The 21,462-nt window shown below is 44.8% G+C and overlaps 1 protein-coding gene across 2 annotated transcripts in view; it reads left to right on the top strand.

Moving 5' to 3' along the window:
- The window catches only part of DDAH1 (dimethylarginine dimethylaminohydrolase 1), a 231,138-nt gene that overhangs the window by 172,065 nt on the left and 37,611 nt on the right, over nt 1-21,462 (top strand). For both annotated transcript variants that reach the window (XM_033917186.1, XM_033917185.1), the window contains exons 3-4: nt 3,362-3,435; nt 10,635-10,754. In XM_033917186.1, the coding sequence (XP_033773077.1) occupies nt 3,362-3,435; nt 10,635-10,754 (194 nt within the window). The remainder of the gene's footprint in view (nt 1-3,361; nt 3,436-10,634; nt 10,755-21,462) is intronic.

The raw sequence follows: 21,462 nt of genomic DNA on the forward strand, positions 1-21,462 counted from the left end.
AATAAGTCTTTTTTTTAATATATATAAATCTTTATTGATTTTCCATTACTAACAAAAAGTGCAAGACAATATTCATACCGTAAATAAACACTTAAATACAAACAGTAGCAATGCAGTAATATAAGCCCCCAACCCCAGAATTACCACAAGGAATCACACTAAAGATATAACCCTCCCCTCCCCCTCTCCCCCCCCCCCCCCGGATGTGTTTGAATTATACCAATAAAAAGAGGAATAAAAGAACTATAACAAATGTACAAAAGACGGCAATGGACCCCAAACTAAGTTAAATATCTTAGAATGCCCTAGTATGTCGGCATTCATTTTCTCATACCTAATGTTTAAACATAAGCTCGCCCACCAAAAAGAAAAATTAAGTCCTTCACAGTTTATCAATCAGTCTTAAATCCGCCCTCTTTGCAATATGCTGTTCAACTGATTGGGTAGTGTGTCAAAGATTAAATAAACTTTGAAACTGTTCAGTTCCGCTTGGATGTAAACTGGTCAGATGTTTGAATCTGAAATCATGCGGTTGGTCTTTTCCTGCTGCTGTCCAGTTCTTTGTCTTCTTTGCTCTTTTTTCCCCAGCTAGTCCAGGTAACATAACATAGGTACATAGTAGATGACGGCAGATAAAGACCCGAATGGTCAGGTATTATTACTAGCTCTTCCATAGGCTTTTCTAATCGCATCCATTTCTATTTCTTTTAACCATGCAGATTTCTTGCTGTAATCTTTATTGTTGTCCCATAGCTTCTTCCAAAAGTGAACTCATTCCCCCTGATATTCTGCTGACGACAGCGTTTTTGGCTTTTTTTTTTTAAATGCTGATCATCCTGGCTAAATTAGCTCCCATTATTTAGTGCCGAGTCATGTCCGGGCACCGGCACTGAATACTGGGGGTTAATTTCAGACAGGCTGGGCACTGAAGCTTATGCAGGCCCAGCCAATATTCTGTCGGGCCCGCTTAAGCCAGTACAGTATTCTTTTTTTTAATGAGAGTCCTTAAGCAAGGTTTCAAGGTTTATTAAATATTTGATGAATCGCTGAATCTTGTTTACAAAGCGATGTACATAATTATAAAATAGGATAGAATTAAAAATAAATACAAAATACATAAACATTGAGATTAAGACAAGACAGACATTAGTTGGAAGAGGAGGAGGGTAAAAGATACATCTGTTATATCGAGAAAAACAAATAAGGGAAAAAACAAAAGGAAACAGGGTAATTATTAAAAAAAAGAAATATCATAAAATCAAGAAAATTTAAATGTTAAAAGCATCTTTAAAAAGGTGTGTTTTCAAGGATTTTTTTAAAAGAAGAGATATCTTTTTCGTTTTTGATATGTTGGGGCAAAGAGTTCCACCATTGGGGACCAATTACAGAGAACATGTCTGATCTTCGAGTGCCTATTATTTTTAGAGAAGGAACAACTAGTAGATTTTGAAAAGATGATCTGAGTGCACGCACAGAGCTGTGGGGAATTAGCATTTTTGATATAAACTGGGGTTCGTTGTAAGCCAAAGTTTTAAATATAAGCAACATAACCTTAAACCATATGCGATGGCTAATAGGGAGCCAATGAGCGTCAATAAATAATGGTGTTACGTGATCATATTTCCTAGCGTTCTAAATCAATTTGATAGCGGTATTTTGGATAATTTGCAGACGTCGTTTTTCTTTTTGAGTAATGTTAAGCAGTAAAGAGTTCCAATAGTCCATTTTAGCTATTACTAATGAATTAATCAAAATATTACGCGATTTGGGCTTCTGCCCTCTCTCGACAATGCTCTTTCTTTCCCTCCCCCTTCCCTTAGGCCTCAGAAACCCCCCAGGAGGTCCTCCACTCTCTAACCATCCAGGTTACCATTTAAGGTGGCAGTTCTATATAACACAGGCACTACCACCTAACACTCCTTACACATATGTTTAGAATAGTGTCATTAAAGCACACATACACGTATGAAACTTAGCGCTATGTTGTACGTCCTCTTTTAACTTTATGTGTTTTTGCTCAAACTTACACATGTCACTTTTAGAGTATGGTAAGTTACACTCGTATTGATGACATATGAATAAAGGCAAGTGAGGGTAGGGCTCTTTAGCTTGGAAAAGAGATGGCTTAGGTGGGGATATGATTGAAGTCTACAAAATTCTGAGTGGTGTCGAAAGGGTAAATGTGAATTGATTTGTTACTTGTTCAAAAATTACAAAGACTGGGAGGCATTCAATGAAGTTACGTGGAAATACTTTTTCAACCAAAGAATAGTTAAGCTCTGGAACTCGTTGCTGGAGGATGTGATAATAGCATTTATCATATTTGGGCTTAAAAAGGTTTGGAAAAGTCCATAGTCTGCTATTGAGATAGACATGGGGGAAGCCACTGCTTGCCCTGGGATCGGTAGCATGGAATGTTGTTACTATTTGAGAATTTTCTAGGTAATTGTGACTTGGGCTGGTCCCTTTTGGAAGCAGGATACCAGGCTAGATGGCAGGAGACAACTGAGGACCACAAGAGAAAGGGATAATACAAGTGCAATGCTAAAAAGCATACACCCATGTTGGGTCACTTGAATGAAGATCATCTTGGTCCCTATTCTTCAGACCAGTTGTGCCTTTTTTTGCTTGTATGTGCTTTGAGGAGACAGCAAAGAGGTAATGAACTGCAAGAAATCCAAACAGTAAACACAGAGCAGGCCAGTAGGTGTAGAAACAAGCTTTAGTAATTGCTTACTTCTACAGCGACTGGGCTAGATGGACCAGGGGTCTGACCCAGTAATGGCTATTCTTTTGTTCACATTTAGGCGAAAGCATGGCTATCGGAACGGGGGAAGCCACAGGGGCCACGGCCTCCCCAAAAGTTGGTGGTCACCGATCGGGCTGCCCCACCCACCTCCTCCCGCCGCTGTACTTTTAAATCTTTGGGCAGCTGCTGGGTAGTGTTGATAAGCAGGCCTTCATTCTACTTCCAGGGGCAGGCCTGCTCGGTGATGCTGTGTGGCAGCTGATTTAAAAGTACACCGCCAGGTGGGGGAGTCAGGAGCTGGTGAGAGGTCGTGACCCTGGGCCCCCCCCCCAAACAAAACAGCGTTCCGCTGCCTATAGGTGTAAGCATTTACACCAGCTCTTTGGCTGGTAGAGGTGCTCAGTCTAACTTTTAGGTCCTTATGTACCCAGTTCCACTCATATTCTATAAATGAACTTAGGTGTCTATGTTCCTTTATAGAACAAGATCCTACCAGAGCCCGTTATGGAATTGCCTTGTTAATGCTTTGATTATGTCTAATCTAAACTGGCATGGATGATGTCATCATTTTGCTGCTTATAACATTCCTCTCCATTTCTTGTTTAATTCCAGGGAGGGAGTTTTTTGTCGGTTTGTCAAAACGAACAAATCAGCGTGGCGCAGAAATTCTGGCAGATACATTTAAGGTTGGTGCTTTTATGCTGGGAAACCAAAGGAGGTCTTCAGGTAGTAAATGTCATTTAGTAAGCAGGCAATTCTCCTATATGACATGTTAATCACATCTGCTCAGATTGCTGGTTTAAACACCTTTGGGTCAGCTCATACCTTTTCGGTAATGAGTTGCATTCACATTCAGCAGGTATTTTCTTGCCTTCAGAGGGCTTACAAATTACAATCCAAGTTTCTGGTGCAAAGGGCATATGAGTCCTAATAGTAGGTGATATTCCCATGCTTGCGAATTGAATGCAGAAGGATGAAATTTACATTCTTCAGCTCTGCCTCTTTCTCCAGTGCTATAGAGTAGAAAATGCCACGGGGAAAAAATGTGTCCCTGTCCCTATGAGCTCAGACCCATCCCCACAAGTTCAGTCTCAGTCCATGCCCTGTTTCTTCAAACTGTCTGATTCCATCTGCACAAGTCTTTAATAGTTATGATTTTATAATGAACTTATTTCATTAAAGTATAAAAAGGAACAATATTCTGTCCAATAGTCAATTTATAAACACAAATAATACAGTACAAGGATGAACAAAACCCCTGTCTCCCCTTCACAAATATCCCCTCCACTATCGAGAAAGCTGAATAAGCCAAATTATTATAGAATGCTACACAGAAAAAATCATGCTAACAGAATACCGCAATCACACATGACAGGAATAGTGTTAGGGGAGTGCAACGAGGGCAACTGCCCCCTTGTCAGAGAAAGCTCTAAGCCAGCTGGAAGCTAAAGAAGCACGACCTGGGCTTTGCAGTCTCCAGTTATGTCTAACACCAGCTCTAGCAGGATACATATTTCAAATCTGATATATTCTAACCACAAAATAGAAAATAAAATTATTTTTTCTACCTTTTATTGTCTCATCATTTTATTCTTCAAATCTTGGTAATCTCAGGCGCTGGTCTCTGTTTTCTTTTCTTTTCTTTTAATTCACTTGCCAGGGTCTCCTGACCATTTGACATTTCTTCTTTCTCCATGCTCACCATCCATCTTCTATCTCTGTGTATATATTGTTCCCCATATTCAGCATCTCCCTTCTCTATGTCTTCTATACTTCCCTTTCTAGTATTTCCCCTGTGCCCATCTCCCTGCCTTCATTATCTCACTATTCTACGATCCCCTCCCCCTGTGTACAGTATCACTCCTCTATATCCCCCCTATCCAACATCTTCCTTCTGCGTTCTTATTCTCCCCCATGTCTAGCCATCTTCTCTGTGTCCATAATATACCCTCCCATGTGTAGCATTACCCCTCTATGTCCATATACCACCCCCATGCAGCATTCCCCTTTTTGTCCCTGTTCCTATGCTCCCATGCATGCCCACCATCTCCCCTATTTTTATATATCTCCCTGTGTCCAGCTTCTCCCATCTCTTACTCCCTTACACCAATGTGTCTCTCACACTCTCTCTTTCCTCCCTCTGCTATGTTCAATATTTCACTTACTCTTCCTTCATCTCCTTGGTTCAGGTTTTCTCTTTTCTTTCCTTCTCTGTCTTCCTCCCTGCAGGTCCTGCACCTCTCTCCCTTCCCATGGGTCCAACACCTCTATCCCTTCCATTCAGTGCCCAGGTGTGGGTTTGACACCTCTCCCTTCCCTCCAGCTCCACCTACTACATGGGCCCAGCATCTGTTTCCCTTCTCCCCCAATCCCCAGACCAGATCCAGCAACTGTCTCACTTCCCTTCAGCTCCAGCCGGTCCAGCAGCCCAAGCAACCCCCTTCTCCCTTGTGGGTGCAGCATCAGCCCCCCTTGTGAGTCCAGCAGCCCCACTCCTTCCCTCCCTATCACAGGTCCAACATCCTCCATCCCCCTGGTCAGGGATTTATCCCGGAATTTGTGAGTTTGCTCTGGAAAGCTTACTTAAATTGTCAGGGTTCTCTTGTAACTGGTGAGGGAGCAATGGTGGCCTTGCAAGGGGACCTGACCTCTCCACTGCTTGCTCTGGATTAGTAGCATGTTGCTACTATTTGGGTTTTTTCCAGGTGCTAATGACTTGGATTGGCCACAGTGAAGACGAGCTACTGGGCTACATGAACCACTGGTCTGACCCAGTAAGGCTATTCTTATGTTCTTTTGTTCTTAAGTGCACTCTCTTCGGCAGAGATTCCCGAGCAGGAACCAGAGGACTAGTCAGATAAAAGACTGGGTGGACTGGAAGTAGGATTCCATGCCTTTAGTGTCCCAGAGCGAACCATCCCTCGGGGGATTCGGGGTTTCGCACAGAGAGTAGAGGTCAGGAGACTGTAATGCCTCTTGAGCAGGGAGAGGACCAGGAAGTAAGCCATCTGTTTAAGGCAGGGGTCTCAAAGTCCCTCCTTGAGGGCCGCAATCCAGTCAGGTTTTCAGGATTTCCCCCAATATGCATTAAAAGCAGTGCATGCACATAGATCTCATGCATATTCATCAGGGAAATCCTGAAAACCTGACTGGATTGCGGCCCTCAAGGAAGGACTTTGAGACCCCTGGTTTAAGACAACGGTGTTGATGGAACTTATACCAGAGTCGCTGCGAGAGTTAAACTTAGAGATTCCATGGACTACAGCAGCGCAGTGCTCGATTATGCAAGCTTCCCAGGCTCACACTTCATTTTTTTCCCTTGCGTTCATATCTGACTGCTTTAATTACAGAGCATTGGGAGGTCCCAGAGGGCTCCCTAAGGGGGGATAAGATGATAAGGCTGTATCCCATGGTTCCTGAATTTCATCAGTTAGTTGACCAGCCTAAGGTTGATTCACTGGTAGCTCAAGTTACCAAGCGTACTTCCCTCCTTAGTGAGAGGGGTGTAGTCTTGAAGGAAATTGGAAGCTTTGGACAATCTTTCTCGCAATAATAATCTCAGGTTAATTAACTTCCCTAGAGTGGCAACAATACCTCCGAGAGAAATGATAAAAAGGTATATGATAGAAATATTGGGTATATCAGAAGAATCGTTTCCACCTTTTACTCAGGTTTATTATCTGCCCATACGAAGGGTTGAAGGACAACATCAAGAACCACAACAATCATCATCAGAGGTCCAACAGAACTTAAATGTTTCATTGATGTTGGAACAGTCGGATAAGGAAATTGCGACACCTGCAACTTTACTTCTTACTGTTGCCTTGGCACCAAATAAAAACTGGTTGCTGAGATTTTACTTTAAAAACAAGTCAAAAGAATTTTTGGGATTTAAAATACAAGTATTTCCGGATCTGGCATGAGACACCCAAAAGCGTCGCCATGAATTTTTGATTTTGAAGCCGGGAATTATTGCTCTTGGAGCCTCCTTCTTTTAAGACACCCATGCAAATGTGTGATATTATATCAAAAGCAGAAATATGTTTTCTTTGATCCTATACAACTGACAACCTTTCTGTCAGCTGCACACCTGAAAGCTGGGACAACAACAACAATATAAGTGCTCATTGTTTGATTTGGTCACTTCCTCAGCTATCAGTATCCCTGTTTTACCTTTTTCTTTATATTACTATGATTTTCTTATTGGCTCACTGCTTTACATCTTGGATCTATGAATCGAGGACTTGAGGAGGAGATTCTGATTATTTTTGCCTTGATTATAATTAATATTTACTTGGAATATGTATTTTTCTTTAATGCCTCTCCTTTCTGTACAAGTATATACTTGATTGTTTATTTGAAAATTGATAAATAAAATTTTTTTAAAAACGTCAGTTTGAAGTCTTAGCCTTGAGGTTTAAGGCAGCCTCAGCGGCATCTTTCATGGCATGTGCCTGTGGTACCAGAGTCCGTTGCATCCACAGCATGGATGATGAAACATGGAAGGGATTGACTATGTGGTTGATGCCCTGTATGACATCATCAGAGTCTTGAGGAAGGTCTTGGCTTATTCTGTCTCTGCCCGCAGAAGGCTCTGGATTGGACAATGGGTGGAAGATTTGGCTTCCAAAACCACTTTAAGCAGACTCCCCTTTAAGGGGTAGATGCTTTTTTGGAAAGGGTATAGATCAGGGGTCTCAAAGTTCTTCCATGAGGGCTGCAATCCGGTCGGGTTTTCAGGATTTCCCCAATGAATATGCATGAGATCTATGTGCATGCACTGCTTTCAATGCATATTCATTGGGGAAATCCTGAAAACCCGACTGGATTGCGGCCCTCAAGAAGAGACTTTGAGATCCCTGGTATAGATGATCTTATGGCTAGTGTGGCTGGTCGATGATTGAAAACAGACCTCAGAATTCTTGAGGGCCGTCATTTTCAGCACGTGGCCCTGTAGGCAGGAGGGAGTGGGCTGGGCAAGGTACAGGAGTGACAGGTGATGGGGGGGGGTTGTTGCAAGTGCTGACAGGAGTGATGGATGATGGGGGGGGTGTTGCCAGTGTTGTCGAGAGTGATGGGTGATGTGGTGGGTGTTGCCTGTGCTGTCAGGGGTGTTAGGTGATGTGTGTGTGTGTGTGGAGGGGTGTTGCCCGTGCTGTCAGGGGTATCGAGGGAAGTTGGGGGATGGGGTGTAATATGGGGGCTCTCTGTGGAGGGGACTGGGAGTTCAGTGCCTGTGAGTAGAATTGTAGCAAATCAATTTATTTTTCCAAAAATGGATATCCTATTCCTCAGACCTGAAAAGTAAGGGTCACGATGTTAAACTGGATATGAGGCTCATTCCTTTACTGAAGCTCTCCTGGAGCAGGCTAACTCCATCCCAGCAGCCATGTTTTGGACTACTTGCAAATTGTGTGTAGGCATTTGAGGCAATAATTCAGATGCAAAAGTACTAATGCATGAATTGATATTTTAAAAAAGTTTATGTCTAAAAATGGGATGTAATCTTCTGACTATTACCCTCGAGAAAGTTAGTACAATACAATCTGAGAAGAACCCATGATCCAGCCTTACCCACAGATTTTTTTTTACAGAAGGACAACAGGCAACCCATCCAAGGATGACAGTAAGAGACAAAAGTAAAGCATTCAAAGTCTTTTTCCTAGTCATATAAAGATCTTTATTTATTTATTTAAATTATTTTCAGAATACAGAATAAATTCCAAGTTCAAGCAATCTGCAGTCTTTAATAACCATAATAAAGCTGTTGGTAAGCAATCCCTACATCTTCACATTCTGGGATAATGATTTGAATATCTTCCGTATACGGATACGTTTTTAAGGGGGCCCTTTTCTTACCCATAGCTAACACAGCAAAAAACGGAGGACCACTGGATGCGCTCAGGCATCCTGCAGTAACTTTGAAATGTGCATGCACTTATTGAATGCTAAAAAATATTTCTAAATTTTTATTGAGGGGGTATGTCATGGGCAGAGAGTGGGCATTCCTGCACTAGTCAGATAATACTGCCTGCTAACTTGTTAGATCAGGAATGGAAACCTTGCTACCTTCAAAATGGAAGGCAGTTAAGTGTTCACATAGTAATTTTTAAAATATGGCTACATATTAATGGCACTCAGAATAGACTGTAGTCCCTCCTTCACACACATTATGGAGTCCTTTTATTAAGGTGCGCTAACCAATTTAGTGCTTGCTTAGGATTAACGCGTGCTAAATGCTAAGCCATCCATTATATCCTATGGGCATCTTAGCATTTAGCGCGTACTAATCTTTAGCACGCGCTAAATCGGGAGTGTGTGGCGCAGTGGTTAAAGCTACAGCCTCAGCACCCTGAGGTTGTGGGTTCAAACCCACGCTGCTCCTTGTGACCCTGGGCAAGTCACTTAATCCCTCCCATCCATTGCCCCATGTACATTAGATAGATTGTGAGCCTGCTGGGACAGACAGGGAAAAATGCTTTGAGTACTTAAATAAATTCATGTAAACCGTTCCGAGTTCCCCTGGGAGAACAGTATAGAAAATTGAATAAATAAATAGTGTGAAAGGTTTCAGCCTCTGATAACCAGAGCTGGTATTGTGACATCACAATGCCTCATTCCACCAATGCCTAAGAGCCAACTTCATCAGTGATGTCACAATGGCTTGATTGTGCTATACCTGGCTTTCTTTTACTACATCTTGATTTCTAGAGTGGTGCAGTGGTTAAAGCTACAGCCTCAGCACCCTGAGGTTGTGGGTTCAAACCCATACTGCTCCTTTTGACTCTGGGCAAGTCACTTAATCCCCCCATTGCACCAGGTACATTAGAAAGATTGTGAGCCCACTGGGACAGACAGGAAAAAATGCTTGAGTATCTGAATAAATTCATGTAAACTGTTCTGAGCTCCCCTGGGAGAACGGTATAGAAAATTGAATAAATAAATCAAAGCTCAGAGGGCTGCAAAAAGATTTCAGGCATTTAACTTTTAAAATAAAAAATTAAATTATTATTTTTACCTTTGCTGTCTGGTGATTTCACCTTTCTAATCATCTTGTTCCTCCTTTGCATCCTGCCCTATATCTGCCTTTCACATTTCACTTTCTTCAATATGCTTTCCTCCTTTTCTAATCTATCTAGTTTCCTTCACTTCCCCTTCATCCATCAGCAGGATCACCTCCCTTCTCTTCTTTTCTCTTCCCTCCAAAGGCACCATCTCCTGCTTTTTTTGCCTCCCCTCCCCTTCTCTTCTTTTTCTCCTTCCCAACAGCATTCCTGTACCTCCCACCCCCTGCAGCCCTCAAGCACCCTCCCTCCACCCCCCCACCCCCGTTGGCATTCTCTTATTCTCAGCTGCCACTGATTGACCGCTTTAGCCCTCTGAACCTGAATAAAGTGCTGCCACATCAAACATCAAATTCATGCTGTTTTCCTTCGCCACCTTGGGCCTCTTTGCAGCGTCCTACCCAGAAACGGGAAATTCTGTCACAGGAGGTGGGGTTGGGATGCTGCAGAGAGGCCTCAGGGATTTCAAGAAAACAGTAAGTAGTCGGCATGGCAACACTTTATTCAGGTTAGAAGGCCGAGGCAGTCAGTCAGTGGAAGCTGAGAATTCCTCTCCAAATCTAGGAATAAAATCTGATGGGTTTTATCTGTGGGTCTGGAAAAATCTGAAAATTCTGGAAGACTCAAGCCAGAATGAATTCCAGCTAGTTTTGAGTTTCACCATTAACATTTCTCACATCCTTAGCAGTTCCATCATCCATCCACTCTACCAATAGTGCCCAGTTACACTGGACATTAGAGAAACCATGCAATAGTCCCTAATGTGCTATCTGATCATGTAAATGGTACTGACTGAAACATGATTTTTAAATTTCTTGCAGGACTATGCAGTTTCCACGGTGCCCGTGTCTGACTATTTACATCTGAAAAGCTTTTGTAGCATGGCTGGTCCAAACCTCATTGCCATTGGCTCAAGTGAAGCTGCCCAGAAAGCTCTTAAGGTAACGTGATATCCTGAATCCTGTTCTCAAAGTACCCACAGATATCCTGGATAGAGGAGAGATAGATGTTATAAAAGATGGACCATCCATTCAGCCTGGCAGAGCCACCTTTTTCCAGATCACGTCCTGGGAGTATCATGTAGGGGGGTATTTTATGCAGCTTTTCTTGTAGGTTGTAATGTTTTACATACAAAAAAGGACTTCATACGCATATAGAGTCATATTCTATATATGGCACTCAAAAAAAAATCAATACCGAATAGAACGATACATAGCGCGATTCTATAAAAAGTACACACATCTTATAGAATTGCTCTAAGCGCCATGGCTTACTCAAAACTTTAAGGCACACCCATGTAGGCTAAGGGAAAAGTAGAGCTAAATGCCTGCACCATGCATCGGGTATATTCTATAATAGTGTGCATACATTTTAGAAATGTCCACAATCTGTCCAAGCTCCTCCCCTGGCCACACCCCCTTTTCAGATTCACACACTAGAACTGGCACGCAGCAATTTATAGAATACGCCTTGTGAGTTGTGCATTTTGGGGCTAATTCTATAGATGGGTGTTTTGATTGTAGGTGGAGATAGGTGTCCTACCACCATCTGGCAGCTAACTGGGATGCCCGTTTTTTTGAAAAAAAGCTCCCCGAGGCAAGCCACCTACACTGTAGGCATTTGTCGTGAGTCTAGGGAAGCGTGTGGGGACACCTAAGCTCACCCAAAGCTGGGCGTGGTTTCACCCGGAAGTGACCTTGGGTGAGTTTAAGCATCCATACATGTCTCCCTGGAGCCGCAACAGATGCCTGAAATGTAGGCCAGCAAAATGCTTCGGGGAGTCAGCTGATAGGGGATTCCCTTGCTACGATCAGTTTATGGCAAGGGATCCCTCGGCAAATATAGGCTATCTTTGCAATCAGGCTAAAGTGCAATTCTCTAACTAGTGCCAGTAGCATAGGTGCCAGTTAGAGAATCGGGGGGGGGAGGGGGGGTTGGGGAAGTTAGGTATCTGTCCATTAGGGCAGATGAAATACTGTTTTGGACGACAGTACACGATTCTCAGCCACTTCTTAGGCAGCCTCCAAGACCAGTGTTCTATACAGAATCAGCCCCTCATCGCTTACCACCGTCCGTCTCCCCCACCCCCTTTTACAAATCCGCAAAAGTGCTTTTTATCGCAGGCCGGCATGCTGAATTCTCTACGCTGCTCCCGACACTCATGCCTTAGAGTGCCAGAACCCTAAATCGCACCCTAACCCTAACCCATCTTAGGGATGTGGGACTCTGGAGCCCTAACCCTAACCCACCTTTAGAGTGCCAGAACCCTAATCGCACCCTAACCCGCCTTAGGGATGTGGGACTCTGGGGATCTAACCCTAACCCTATTGCCCTTACTTTACCCATTCTGAGCTTGTTGGAAAGGACGGGATATAAAGCTAACCAAATAAATATATTCAGGGATCTGCATCTCCCAGCTCTGCATCATGATTTGCCTGACTATAAACCTGACTCATGTGGTTCAGGAAGTTTGGAAAGTCTCACAGTTTCAAGTTATAGAATGCTAGTACAGTAGGGGTTCCGTTCTAGGAACACCCGCAAATTTTAAAAAACCGCAAATGCGGTTTTGAGTCTGTAAAAAGGCAGAAGAGGGCAGCTGGGGCACCAGTGGGTGCAGTAAATCATACCCAGTATGTTCCGGGGAGGAGAGGAGAAGGAATCGGCTGTGCAGAAGGCTGATTGGCTGACCCGGGAGGGGGGGGAGGAGAAAGAATTGGCTGTGCAGAAGGCTGATTGGCTGACTGGGGGGGGGAGAGGAGAAGGAATCGGCTGTGCAGAAGGCTGATTGGCTGACCCGTGAGGGGGGGGGAGGAGAAAGAATTGGCTGTGCAGAAGGCTGATTGGCTGACCGGGGGGGGGGGGGGGGAGAGGGAGAGGAGAAGGACTCGGCTGTGCAGAAGGCTGATTCGCGGACTCATTCCCTGTATTTTCTGACCGGAAGAGGCAGTAAGAAAATACCGCGAATAACTGAGTCCGCGAATTGCAAATTTGCGGGGGAACACTGTATAAGTTGTCATGGGCATACTCCAGTGGAAGTTGTATGGTGCCTAAAATGTTATGAATCCTTACACCATTTTTGATATGATATCAGTATAATATTTGCAGTATATCATTGCTGATATTTTCTATGGACTCCTAAATTTTTCAAGTTAGAAGTAATTTGGTACTGAATTTTAATGGGTCAATATTTAAAACAATTTAACCAGCCGGAAACTGCTCCTGGCCAGTTAAGTTGCCTGTTTGGAGCTAACCAGTTATTTTCATTGGCACTTAACTAGTTAGTGCTAAAACTGGTTTTTGGTGGTATTCTGGGGATGGAGTGGGCCCTTGGCCAGTTAAGTGCCAATATACAGCATTTAACCTGCCAAGGTAACCGCACAAATAGGACTGTAGAAAAGCCAGCCCTGTCTTTATGCAGTAACCCACAGCTGGTTAAGTGCTGAATAGTTCAGTTAATGGTGAGGCCTGCTCCACAAACCAAGCTATTCAGTGCCAAAGACTGAGACGTGGCCCAGCATTGAATTTCTGGGCATAATACCGGCAGTAGTCGGCCAAATACTGGGTGCTGCCTGCCGAATATCGAACCCTAAGATTCACTTTGAGCCCTGTGCAACTGATATGCTATTAAATGCTGTTCCTTCTGTTGGCCATGAGAGCAGTTAATGATTTACCGAGCTAAGGGTATGGCTGTCACGGAAGGAAGAAGAAAAAAATTCAAAGTACCTGGAACTCTAGGCGACTGCCTAGTTCACCCAGTGGAAATGTCAGCCTTGTTTGATCACTCTGAGCCATAACCACTGCAGATCGGATGCTACTTTCATTAGGCCTAGTTCTGAGAATAACTCGGTGTTCACTGTGCTGCCTGGCACAGAGAGAGGAGCTCAAGCTACAGAACTCAGAGGTGTCAATTTCCAGCAAGTTTGTTGTGAATGGAAGAGTACTGGACAACACCTCCTCCCCCCTTCCCCCCCCTCCCGAGAGACTGAGAACCCAAAACTAAAGCTAAACTGTGCTCCATGGGGCGGAGAGAAACCTCCTCAATTGTTTCTTTCCTCTTCACCTTGGCTGGATGAGAAAATAAAGAACCAAGCTCTTGTGTCCAGACTTGTGTCCCGTGGGTTCCCCCCCTGGCCCACGGGACTCCCACGGGGACGCCCCCTGGCCCACGGGACTCCCACGGGGATGCCCCCCTGACCCACGGGACTCCCACGGGGACGCCCCCTTGCCCACGGGACTCCCACGGGGATGAAAACAACCTACCTAAATTCTGGCGATGCAAGCATGCAGCTTACAAGTCTGGCGTCGTGTCGGGAAATAGCCATGTTGAGCAGTGAGCTCAGCACGTACACAGATGAAAGCCTTGCTTGCTGATTGGTCCGGCGGCCCCGCCCCACCGTGCCGCCGGACCAATCAGCAAGCAAGGCTTTCATCTGTGTACGTGCTGAGCTCACTGCTCAGCATGGCTATTTCCCGACGCGGGCATTAGGCTGTTTTTTGTCATTTCGGGTGGGGGATGGCAGCGGCAGCAGCAGCCTGAAAAAGAAATCATCCTGGCCGGGTTCGGTGTCATGCTCCGGAGCTTCTACAGCCTTCCTATCTCCCTCTCCCTTCTACTTGCGGCTCTCTTCGGCAACTCAGCAGCAACGATCGACACAAGCTTCTGGCGTCGGGGCCTACCCTCTGCGAGTCCCGCTTGTTTCAACTTCCTTTTTCCACAAAGGTGGGACTCGTAGAGGGAAGGCCTCGATGTCGGCAGCTTGTCTTGATCACCGCTGCTGACGAGTTGCTTAAGAGAGCCGCGGAGCAGGGGGGTGTTGCCAGGTGCAGGTAGAAGGGAGAGGGCCAGATGCAGGACTCGTGGGTGAGGGAGGAGAAGAGAGAGGGGAGAGAAACAAAAGGAAATATTTCATACTGGGCTGGGCCGGAGTGGAGAGAGGGTGGAAAGATTCTGGCTACAGGGTGCAGTAACAAAGGAAAAGGGGGGAAAGCTGAAAATGGAGATAGTGACACAAAGAAGAGAAAGGGTAAGCAGGACCTTCTGAATAAGGATAGAGATACAGAGGGGACATGAAGAGGAGGTGAAATAGAGACATAGAAGTAATGCTGAAAAAGTGTGTGTGGGGGGGGGGAGATAAAGACATTGAAAGGGCAAATGGTGAATATGGGGTAAAGACAAGGACAGAGACAAATGAAGATTCTGAAAAAGTGGTGAGATAGGGATATAGGTGAGATGGACACAAAGAAGGGTGATGCTGGAAAATAGGTGGAATGGTAATTCTGACAGACACAGAAGGGAAATGCTGGATCAAGGAGAGATGGGGCTCAGGCTGGATGGAATGAGGAGAAATGCCTTGTTGGCCCGGAACTTCCTCTCCTACGTCAGAATTGACGTCAGGGAGCGGAATGCTGGTCAGCGCGACGCTTCTGCAGGGAAAGCTTGGGACAGCGGTGGCTTGGGGACTATTCCCCGATGGCGGTGGCAGCAAACCGAGTGGCTTGGGGGAGGGCACGGAGAAAGAAAGAAAGGGGGCAGACAGAGAGACAGAAAGAAGGGGGAACAGGGAGACAGAAAGAAAAAGTTGGGGGAGAGAATGAGGTCTGGAGGAGAGGAAACATACAGGAGGCTGAAAGAAAGGAAGAAAGATTGGATGCACAGTCAGAAGAAGAAAGTGCAACCAGAGACTCATGAAATCACCAAACAGCAAAGATAGGAAAAATGATTTTATTTTCAATTTAGTGATCAAAATGTGTCTGTTTTGAGAATTTATATCTGCTGTCTATATTTTGCACTATGGCTCCCTTTTACTAAACCGCAATATTGTTTTTTAGCGCAGGGAGCCTATGAGCATTGAGAGCAGCGCGAGGCATTCAGCGTAACTCCCTGTGCTAAAACCTACTATTGTGGTTTAGTAAAAAGGGAGGGGGTGTATTTGTCTATTTTTGTATTTTGTTACCGAGGTGACATTGCATAGAGTCATCTGCCTTGGGAAATGTATATGGCAGATATCTTTGTTTTGTGTTCAAAAGAAAAGGAAATGCATTTCTGGTTTTATTTCTACAGTGTTGAAGTACTTGTTGGCCCTTGCTGTGACTGGTGGGGATCCCCAAGCACCGCCAGCAGAGGACCTCCTCTAGAGATGGTCAGAACTCCCCTCCACCAAGCGCAGCAGTCGCTGGCAGCATCCATGAGCCACTGAGGTGCCAGCATCTGTGACTCAGGGACGCTACTGCTGCCTGCCAAGCTTGGCAAAAGGGACCCCAGGCCAACTGCAAAGGAAGTCCTCAGCTGACAGTTTGTGGGTTCTCATCAGCTGAGTATTTATATTTTATATTTACATTAGAGGTTCTGGTAGAAACCCATTTACAAAGTATGTATTCTTCCCAATTAATATTTCCAAATTAATAGTCTCTTTGCTTATTTGTAAATGGGTCTCTACCAGAGCCTTTAATTCAGTAGCATAATTAAATAAAATAACTATTTCTGAAGTTTATAGGGAAGGATGGTGACGGAGGGGATTCCTCGCGGGGACGGGTGGGGACGGAGGGGATTCCTCGCGGGGACGGGTGGGGACGGAGGGGATTCCTCGCGGGGACGGGTGGGGACGGAGGGATTCCTCACGGGGACGGGTGGGGACGGAGGGATTCCTCACGGGGACGGGTGGGGATGGGTGGGATTTTGGTGGGGACGGGTGGGGACGGGTGGGATTTCTGTCCCCGCGCAACTCTCTAGTCCAGACAGATAAGTCAGGACCTCAGAGAGCTGTTTTCCTTCTGGGTCAACATCATCTTGGACTTGCCACTTGTGCAATTTTCTGTTTCTCACTGTATCTGATTTCCCAGTTCATAGTCCTGAGAAGAGAGCAGTCATGTGGTGAGCATCCATATGGCATCTCCAGATGCATTTTTTTTGTATTGCAGGATTTTAATATTAGTGCCTATTTTTATTCATTTTTTAAAATCAGAGGTGTCTTCTCTACTATCTCTAAGCTGTGCAGCTGGTATGTGGCATTACACGTTCCTTGCAGCTTGAGGAACTCTGACCTGCAAACAGAGATTTCGGTTACAGCTGGATTTCATCAGCGCTCAGCTTGAATACACAATTATTTGTGCACTTAAAATAGATGGAAGATTATATACATTCAGTATCCGACTGGTTGCACATTAATGGCCTTAGTTTAAATTTCCATAAAAGAGAATTATTAGTATTAAGATAGGATCTTGACCCTGAAGTTCCAATGGGTCTGGAATTTTGAAACCACTTGTCATTTTTTTTCTGAAGCTCTTCATTTAGAGGTAATCAATTCTGGCTTAAGCTTTAAATGGCAGGTCTGTGACTGGTATATGAAATCCTCTTTGTTCTTTTTAACCTAATGGACGATGAAAGGAATGATACATAAAGGGTCAAATCTGTCGATTGTCTCTCTAAGGGCAATGTAACTCTCAGAACGGGATAAGATTTGGCTTGAGATAAAAAGACAGTGCAAAGACATATCAGACTTTAACTAGGCCTGATCAGATTGCGGGTTTCAGAGAAATAAGCCCATTGCATTTCTGTGGGAAAAGCAGCTCCCACTTCTGCAGCATAGAAATGTCGATGCAATGGAACGTCGCAGTTAAAGAGTTGCTTCTTTCCAACACCTTTCCCATCTTCTCTGCTCTCCTGGTCACAGACACGCAGAGAGCCACATTGCCCCCAAACTTTGGCATTCTCTCCCTACCCACTTCCACTATGAAACCTCCCTTCCTGCTTTTCAGGCAGCTCTCAAAAACACACATGTTTCGACTAGTCTTTCCTTGATTCTCTGCTACTTTTACCTACTCTTTGCCCTCATCTCCCTCTGCAGCTTGTTGCATTGTGCACTGCATAGAAATACTTTGGTATTTTGCAGTATATCAAATTAATAAATGGTGATGATATGCACACACAAATACACAATACAAACAGGTAAAACACAGAGGCATACAATCACAAATAAAACATATACACATATATGGAGGGGAAGTCTGTATATGGTACCTAATTTTAGGTGCTACTTCCGCACCAGGTTCTGCAACGCACTGAAACAGAGAGAAGCAACAGATCCACATTAAAATATATTTACCTGACCTTTTATAGACTAGCAGCTAAGTATTTCTGAGCAGATCTGCAAAGGGGGGCATGTCGATAGGAAGAACATGGGTGGGTCAGGGGCCCAATGCCAGACAGACTGGTACGGTCTGTGTCCTGCAAGTGGCGAGGGACAAAGAAGAGTGGCCAAATACAGCATGGGGGAACGGAGCGCAATGCCGGACAGACTCGTATAATATGTGTCCTGCACGTGGTGAGGGACAGGTGAAGATTTGACAATTCCAGAGTGATGGTCATTTTATTGTCACATACTGCAAGTGGGGGAACTGTGCAGCCCAGGAGGGAGAGAAAGGCATCATGACTGGTAAGTTTGAATACCATCAGCAATACTTGGAGTCTTGGTTATGATCACGTATCATCCCCATCATGTTTGGCTGCCTATATGGTTGGCATGGTGGTGACTTCATAACTAGCATTTAAACATGAGTGACATGGGCCTACGCAGAATGGTGGATGAGGCTGTAGTCACCTTGTTGACCAGACTGGATGGACCATGATGGTCTTTTTCTGCCATCATTTACTGTGTGTGCGCAGTGTTATCGAATAGTGCGGATTCACTCCCAACTTGTGTGCCTGGAGTTACACATGGTTTCAATTGGTGTAAATCAGTGTCTCGCAGACTTTACGAGCCGCGGCACAATAAACTGGTGGCCGCGGCTTGAGGGCACCCGGAAGTGTGCAGACGTTGCCGCGATGACATCATGTGTGTGCGTGGCATTATCACATCGATGTCCATGCTTGCGCGGAGGACCTCCAGACGGGGCCCTGAGCCACCAGTGGTGGGGGGGGGAGCGAGGGTCCCTGAAAAAGAAGAGGCGCGGAGAGGAAGATAGACACCATGGAGCAGGAGAGACGCTGGTGGCAGCAGACAGTCCGTAGGATGTGCCTCTTGCCGCAAGAAGCACGCCCTGTAGGCAATCAGCCGGCACTGGCACCTCTCCTCCTTCCCGGCATCTCGTGGCACACCTGAAATCTTATGGGGTAACATAGTAACATAATAACATAGTAGATGACAGCAGATAAAGACCCGAATGGTCCATCCAGTCTGCCCATCCTGATTCAATTTAAATTTTTTTTAATTTTTTCTTCTTAGCTATTTCTGGGCAAGAATCCAAAGCTCTGCCCAGTACTGTGCTTGGGGCACACAGTTTGCGATACACTGGTGTAAATCCTCATGCCCAAAGTTGAGCACAGATCCCAGCAAGCATTACATGCTGTTTTATAAAGGGCACCGATCCCAGAATGCCCTTTCAGTATTGATTTTTATCAGTGCTGAATTTTGAAAGCCATTTACTGAATGCAGCCCCATACCACAGAGAGATTGCAAATAATTCCAGTGATGGAATTCAAAAAGGTGGTGAATAAACACAGAGGATCCCTATGTAGCCTGAAAATGGAACATTTAACGGAAAAAAAGGAATTGTTACAACTCTAAAATCGTGAGGGCAGAGGGGGGCTGTCTGCACATAATCACAGGTACAGCCTGGCCATTTTTCTGGGCAGACCGGATGGACATGCTGGTCCTTATCTGCTATCACTTACTATGTTACATGCATTCTTCCTTCCTTTCCGTACTGCCAAAACCTAAGAAACTGCCTTTGTTTGATTCAGACGTGTATTTCATTTTCTCTGTTACTCTTTCCAATCCAATGGAAGTTGGAAAGACTTATCCATAATAAAGCCAAGTGGTTCTTAAACCTGTCCTGGAGGACCCCCAGTCAGTTAGGGTTTCAAGGCATCCCTGATGAATATGCATGAGGCAAATTTGCATATAATAGAGGTGACCGGCTTGCAAATCTGCCTCATGCATATCCATTAGAGATATCTTAAAAACCCGACTGGCTGGGGGGTCCCCCAGGACTGATTTAAGAACCATTGTAATAAAGGTTAGAGAATGTCTGTCTGGAGGCAAAATAACAGAAGATGTAATGAAAGAAGACCACATTTGGCATATGGAAAATGATGAAAACATACATCATTCCAAAAAGGTCCAGATCAGGGTAAGGAGTTCCAAGAAAATAAACCTCTGCCCCCAAAAGAAAAATGGCCTAAGTAAGCATTTCTTTGAAAGAAGGAGTTATAGCTTCTACAGTATAGAAACTCGGTATCCTGATAAGACTGAAATTCATGTTTAATTTAACTGTCACAGCTGGTGTTTGACACAAAGGCTGATTATTGACTCATATGCCTGAAAGTTATATTTTATTACTGCTTTTATCTTCTATAGTTATTCTGTTACATGAGTTCGATATCCCTTCTCAAAGAAAAGTTTCAAGGTTGAAGTTTAACAGCTATTTTGATCAGTACTTGGTCAATTAAACAGTCTGATTGGCTTAATTCCTCAGTCTGCTTAATAACACTGTAAAGGCAGAAAATCAAAACACACTTTTAGACATATGGGGGGGGGGGGGTAACCCTTTAAAAGGATGCCTCCATTTAGGTGCTAAACAAGTATTCAAGTGTTATTAGGATGTGTTATCCCACATATCGTAATGCACATCTAAGCGGCTTACATTCTCAAATTAAAAGGGGAGGGGAGTGTGCTAGTCCAGACATGACAGTGTGTGGGGGGGGGGGGGAATTACAATGCAATACAACATTCATTTTAACTCTAATGTATTATAGGGTAAAGGGTGGGATGAGGCATGAGGTAAGGTATCCATGCCTCCAGGTAGCCTGCCCTACTACCATTATAAAAAGAGAGAGTGGAGAACGGTCAGGTGTACATGTTGGAGAAGAGCAGGATTTTAAGATCAGCCATAAATTTGTCTAAAGAAGTTTGTAGTCTTAAATGGGGGGAAGGGGGTTCCATAGTTCAGGACCAAGAACTGAAAAAAATGGCGCAGCATGTGGTGGCAGAGATGATTTCACGAAAGGTGTGAACAACGAGGTGTTTCTGGCTTGTGGATCACAGACAATGAGAAGAGCAGCAGGGTGTCAAACGTTTGAAGAGGTGGAAAGGGATTTCTGTAAAACATATCTTAAAGACAAGCAGCAGAATCTTGTATGTTATACCATAATATAATCTATATAATAAAACCGTAGGCGGCGCATGCGCAGTCTTATCAGCGTGCTTCCGTGATCCGTATGTCCGTGGCCGCCAAGACTGCAGCATGCCCCGCTCTTTCTACGGCCCCACGCGACACTTCACTACATTTTCGCCAGAGCGGTTTGCCAAGATAGGGGAAGCTGAACAGCTCACTCCCGCCTCTGCTCGACTTCCTGTTCACAACCCCCCCCCCCCCCAAACAACCGCATAGGAAAAACTCACTCACTCCCTGCTCTCCTGCCACGGCGGTTTCTCCACATAGGGAAAAACTCAATCAATGCTTCCTCTACTCGGCACGGCGCTTTACCCGGCAAACATTGAATAAAAGGTTGCCTCCCCCTGCCGTATGTCCGTGGCCGCCAAGACTGCAGCATGCCCCGCTCTTTCTACGGCCCCACGCGGCACTTCACTCCATTTTCGCCAGAGCGGTTTGCCCAGATAGGGGAAGCTGAACAGCTCACTCACGCCTCTG

This window comes from Geotrypetes seraphini, chromosome 12, assembly GCF_902459505.1.
Source record: "Geotrypetes seraphini chromosome 12, aGeoSer1.1, whole genome shotgun sequence".
In the NCBI taxonomy this organism is placed as follows: Eukaryota; Metazoa; Chordata; class Amphibia; order Gymnophiona; family Dermophiidae; genus Geotrypetes; species Geotrypetes seraphini.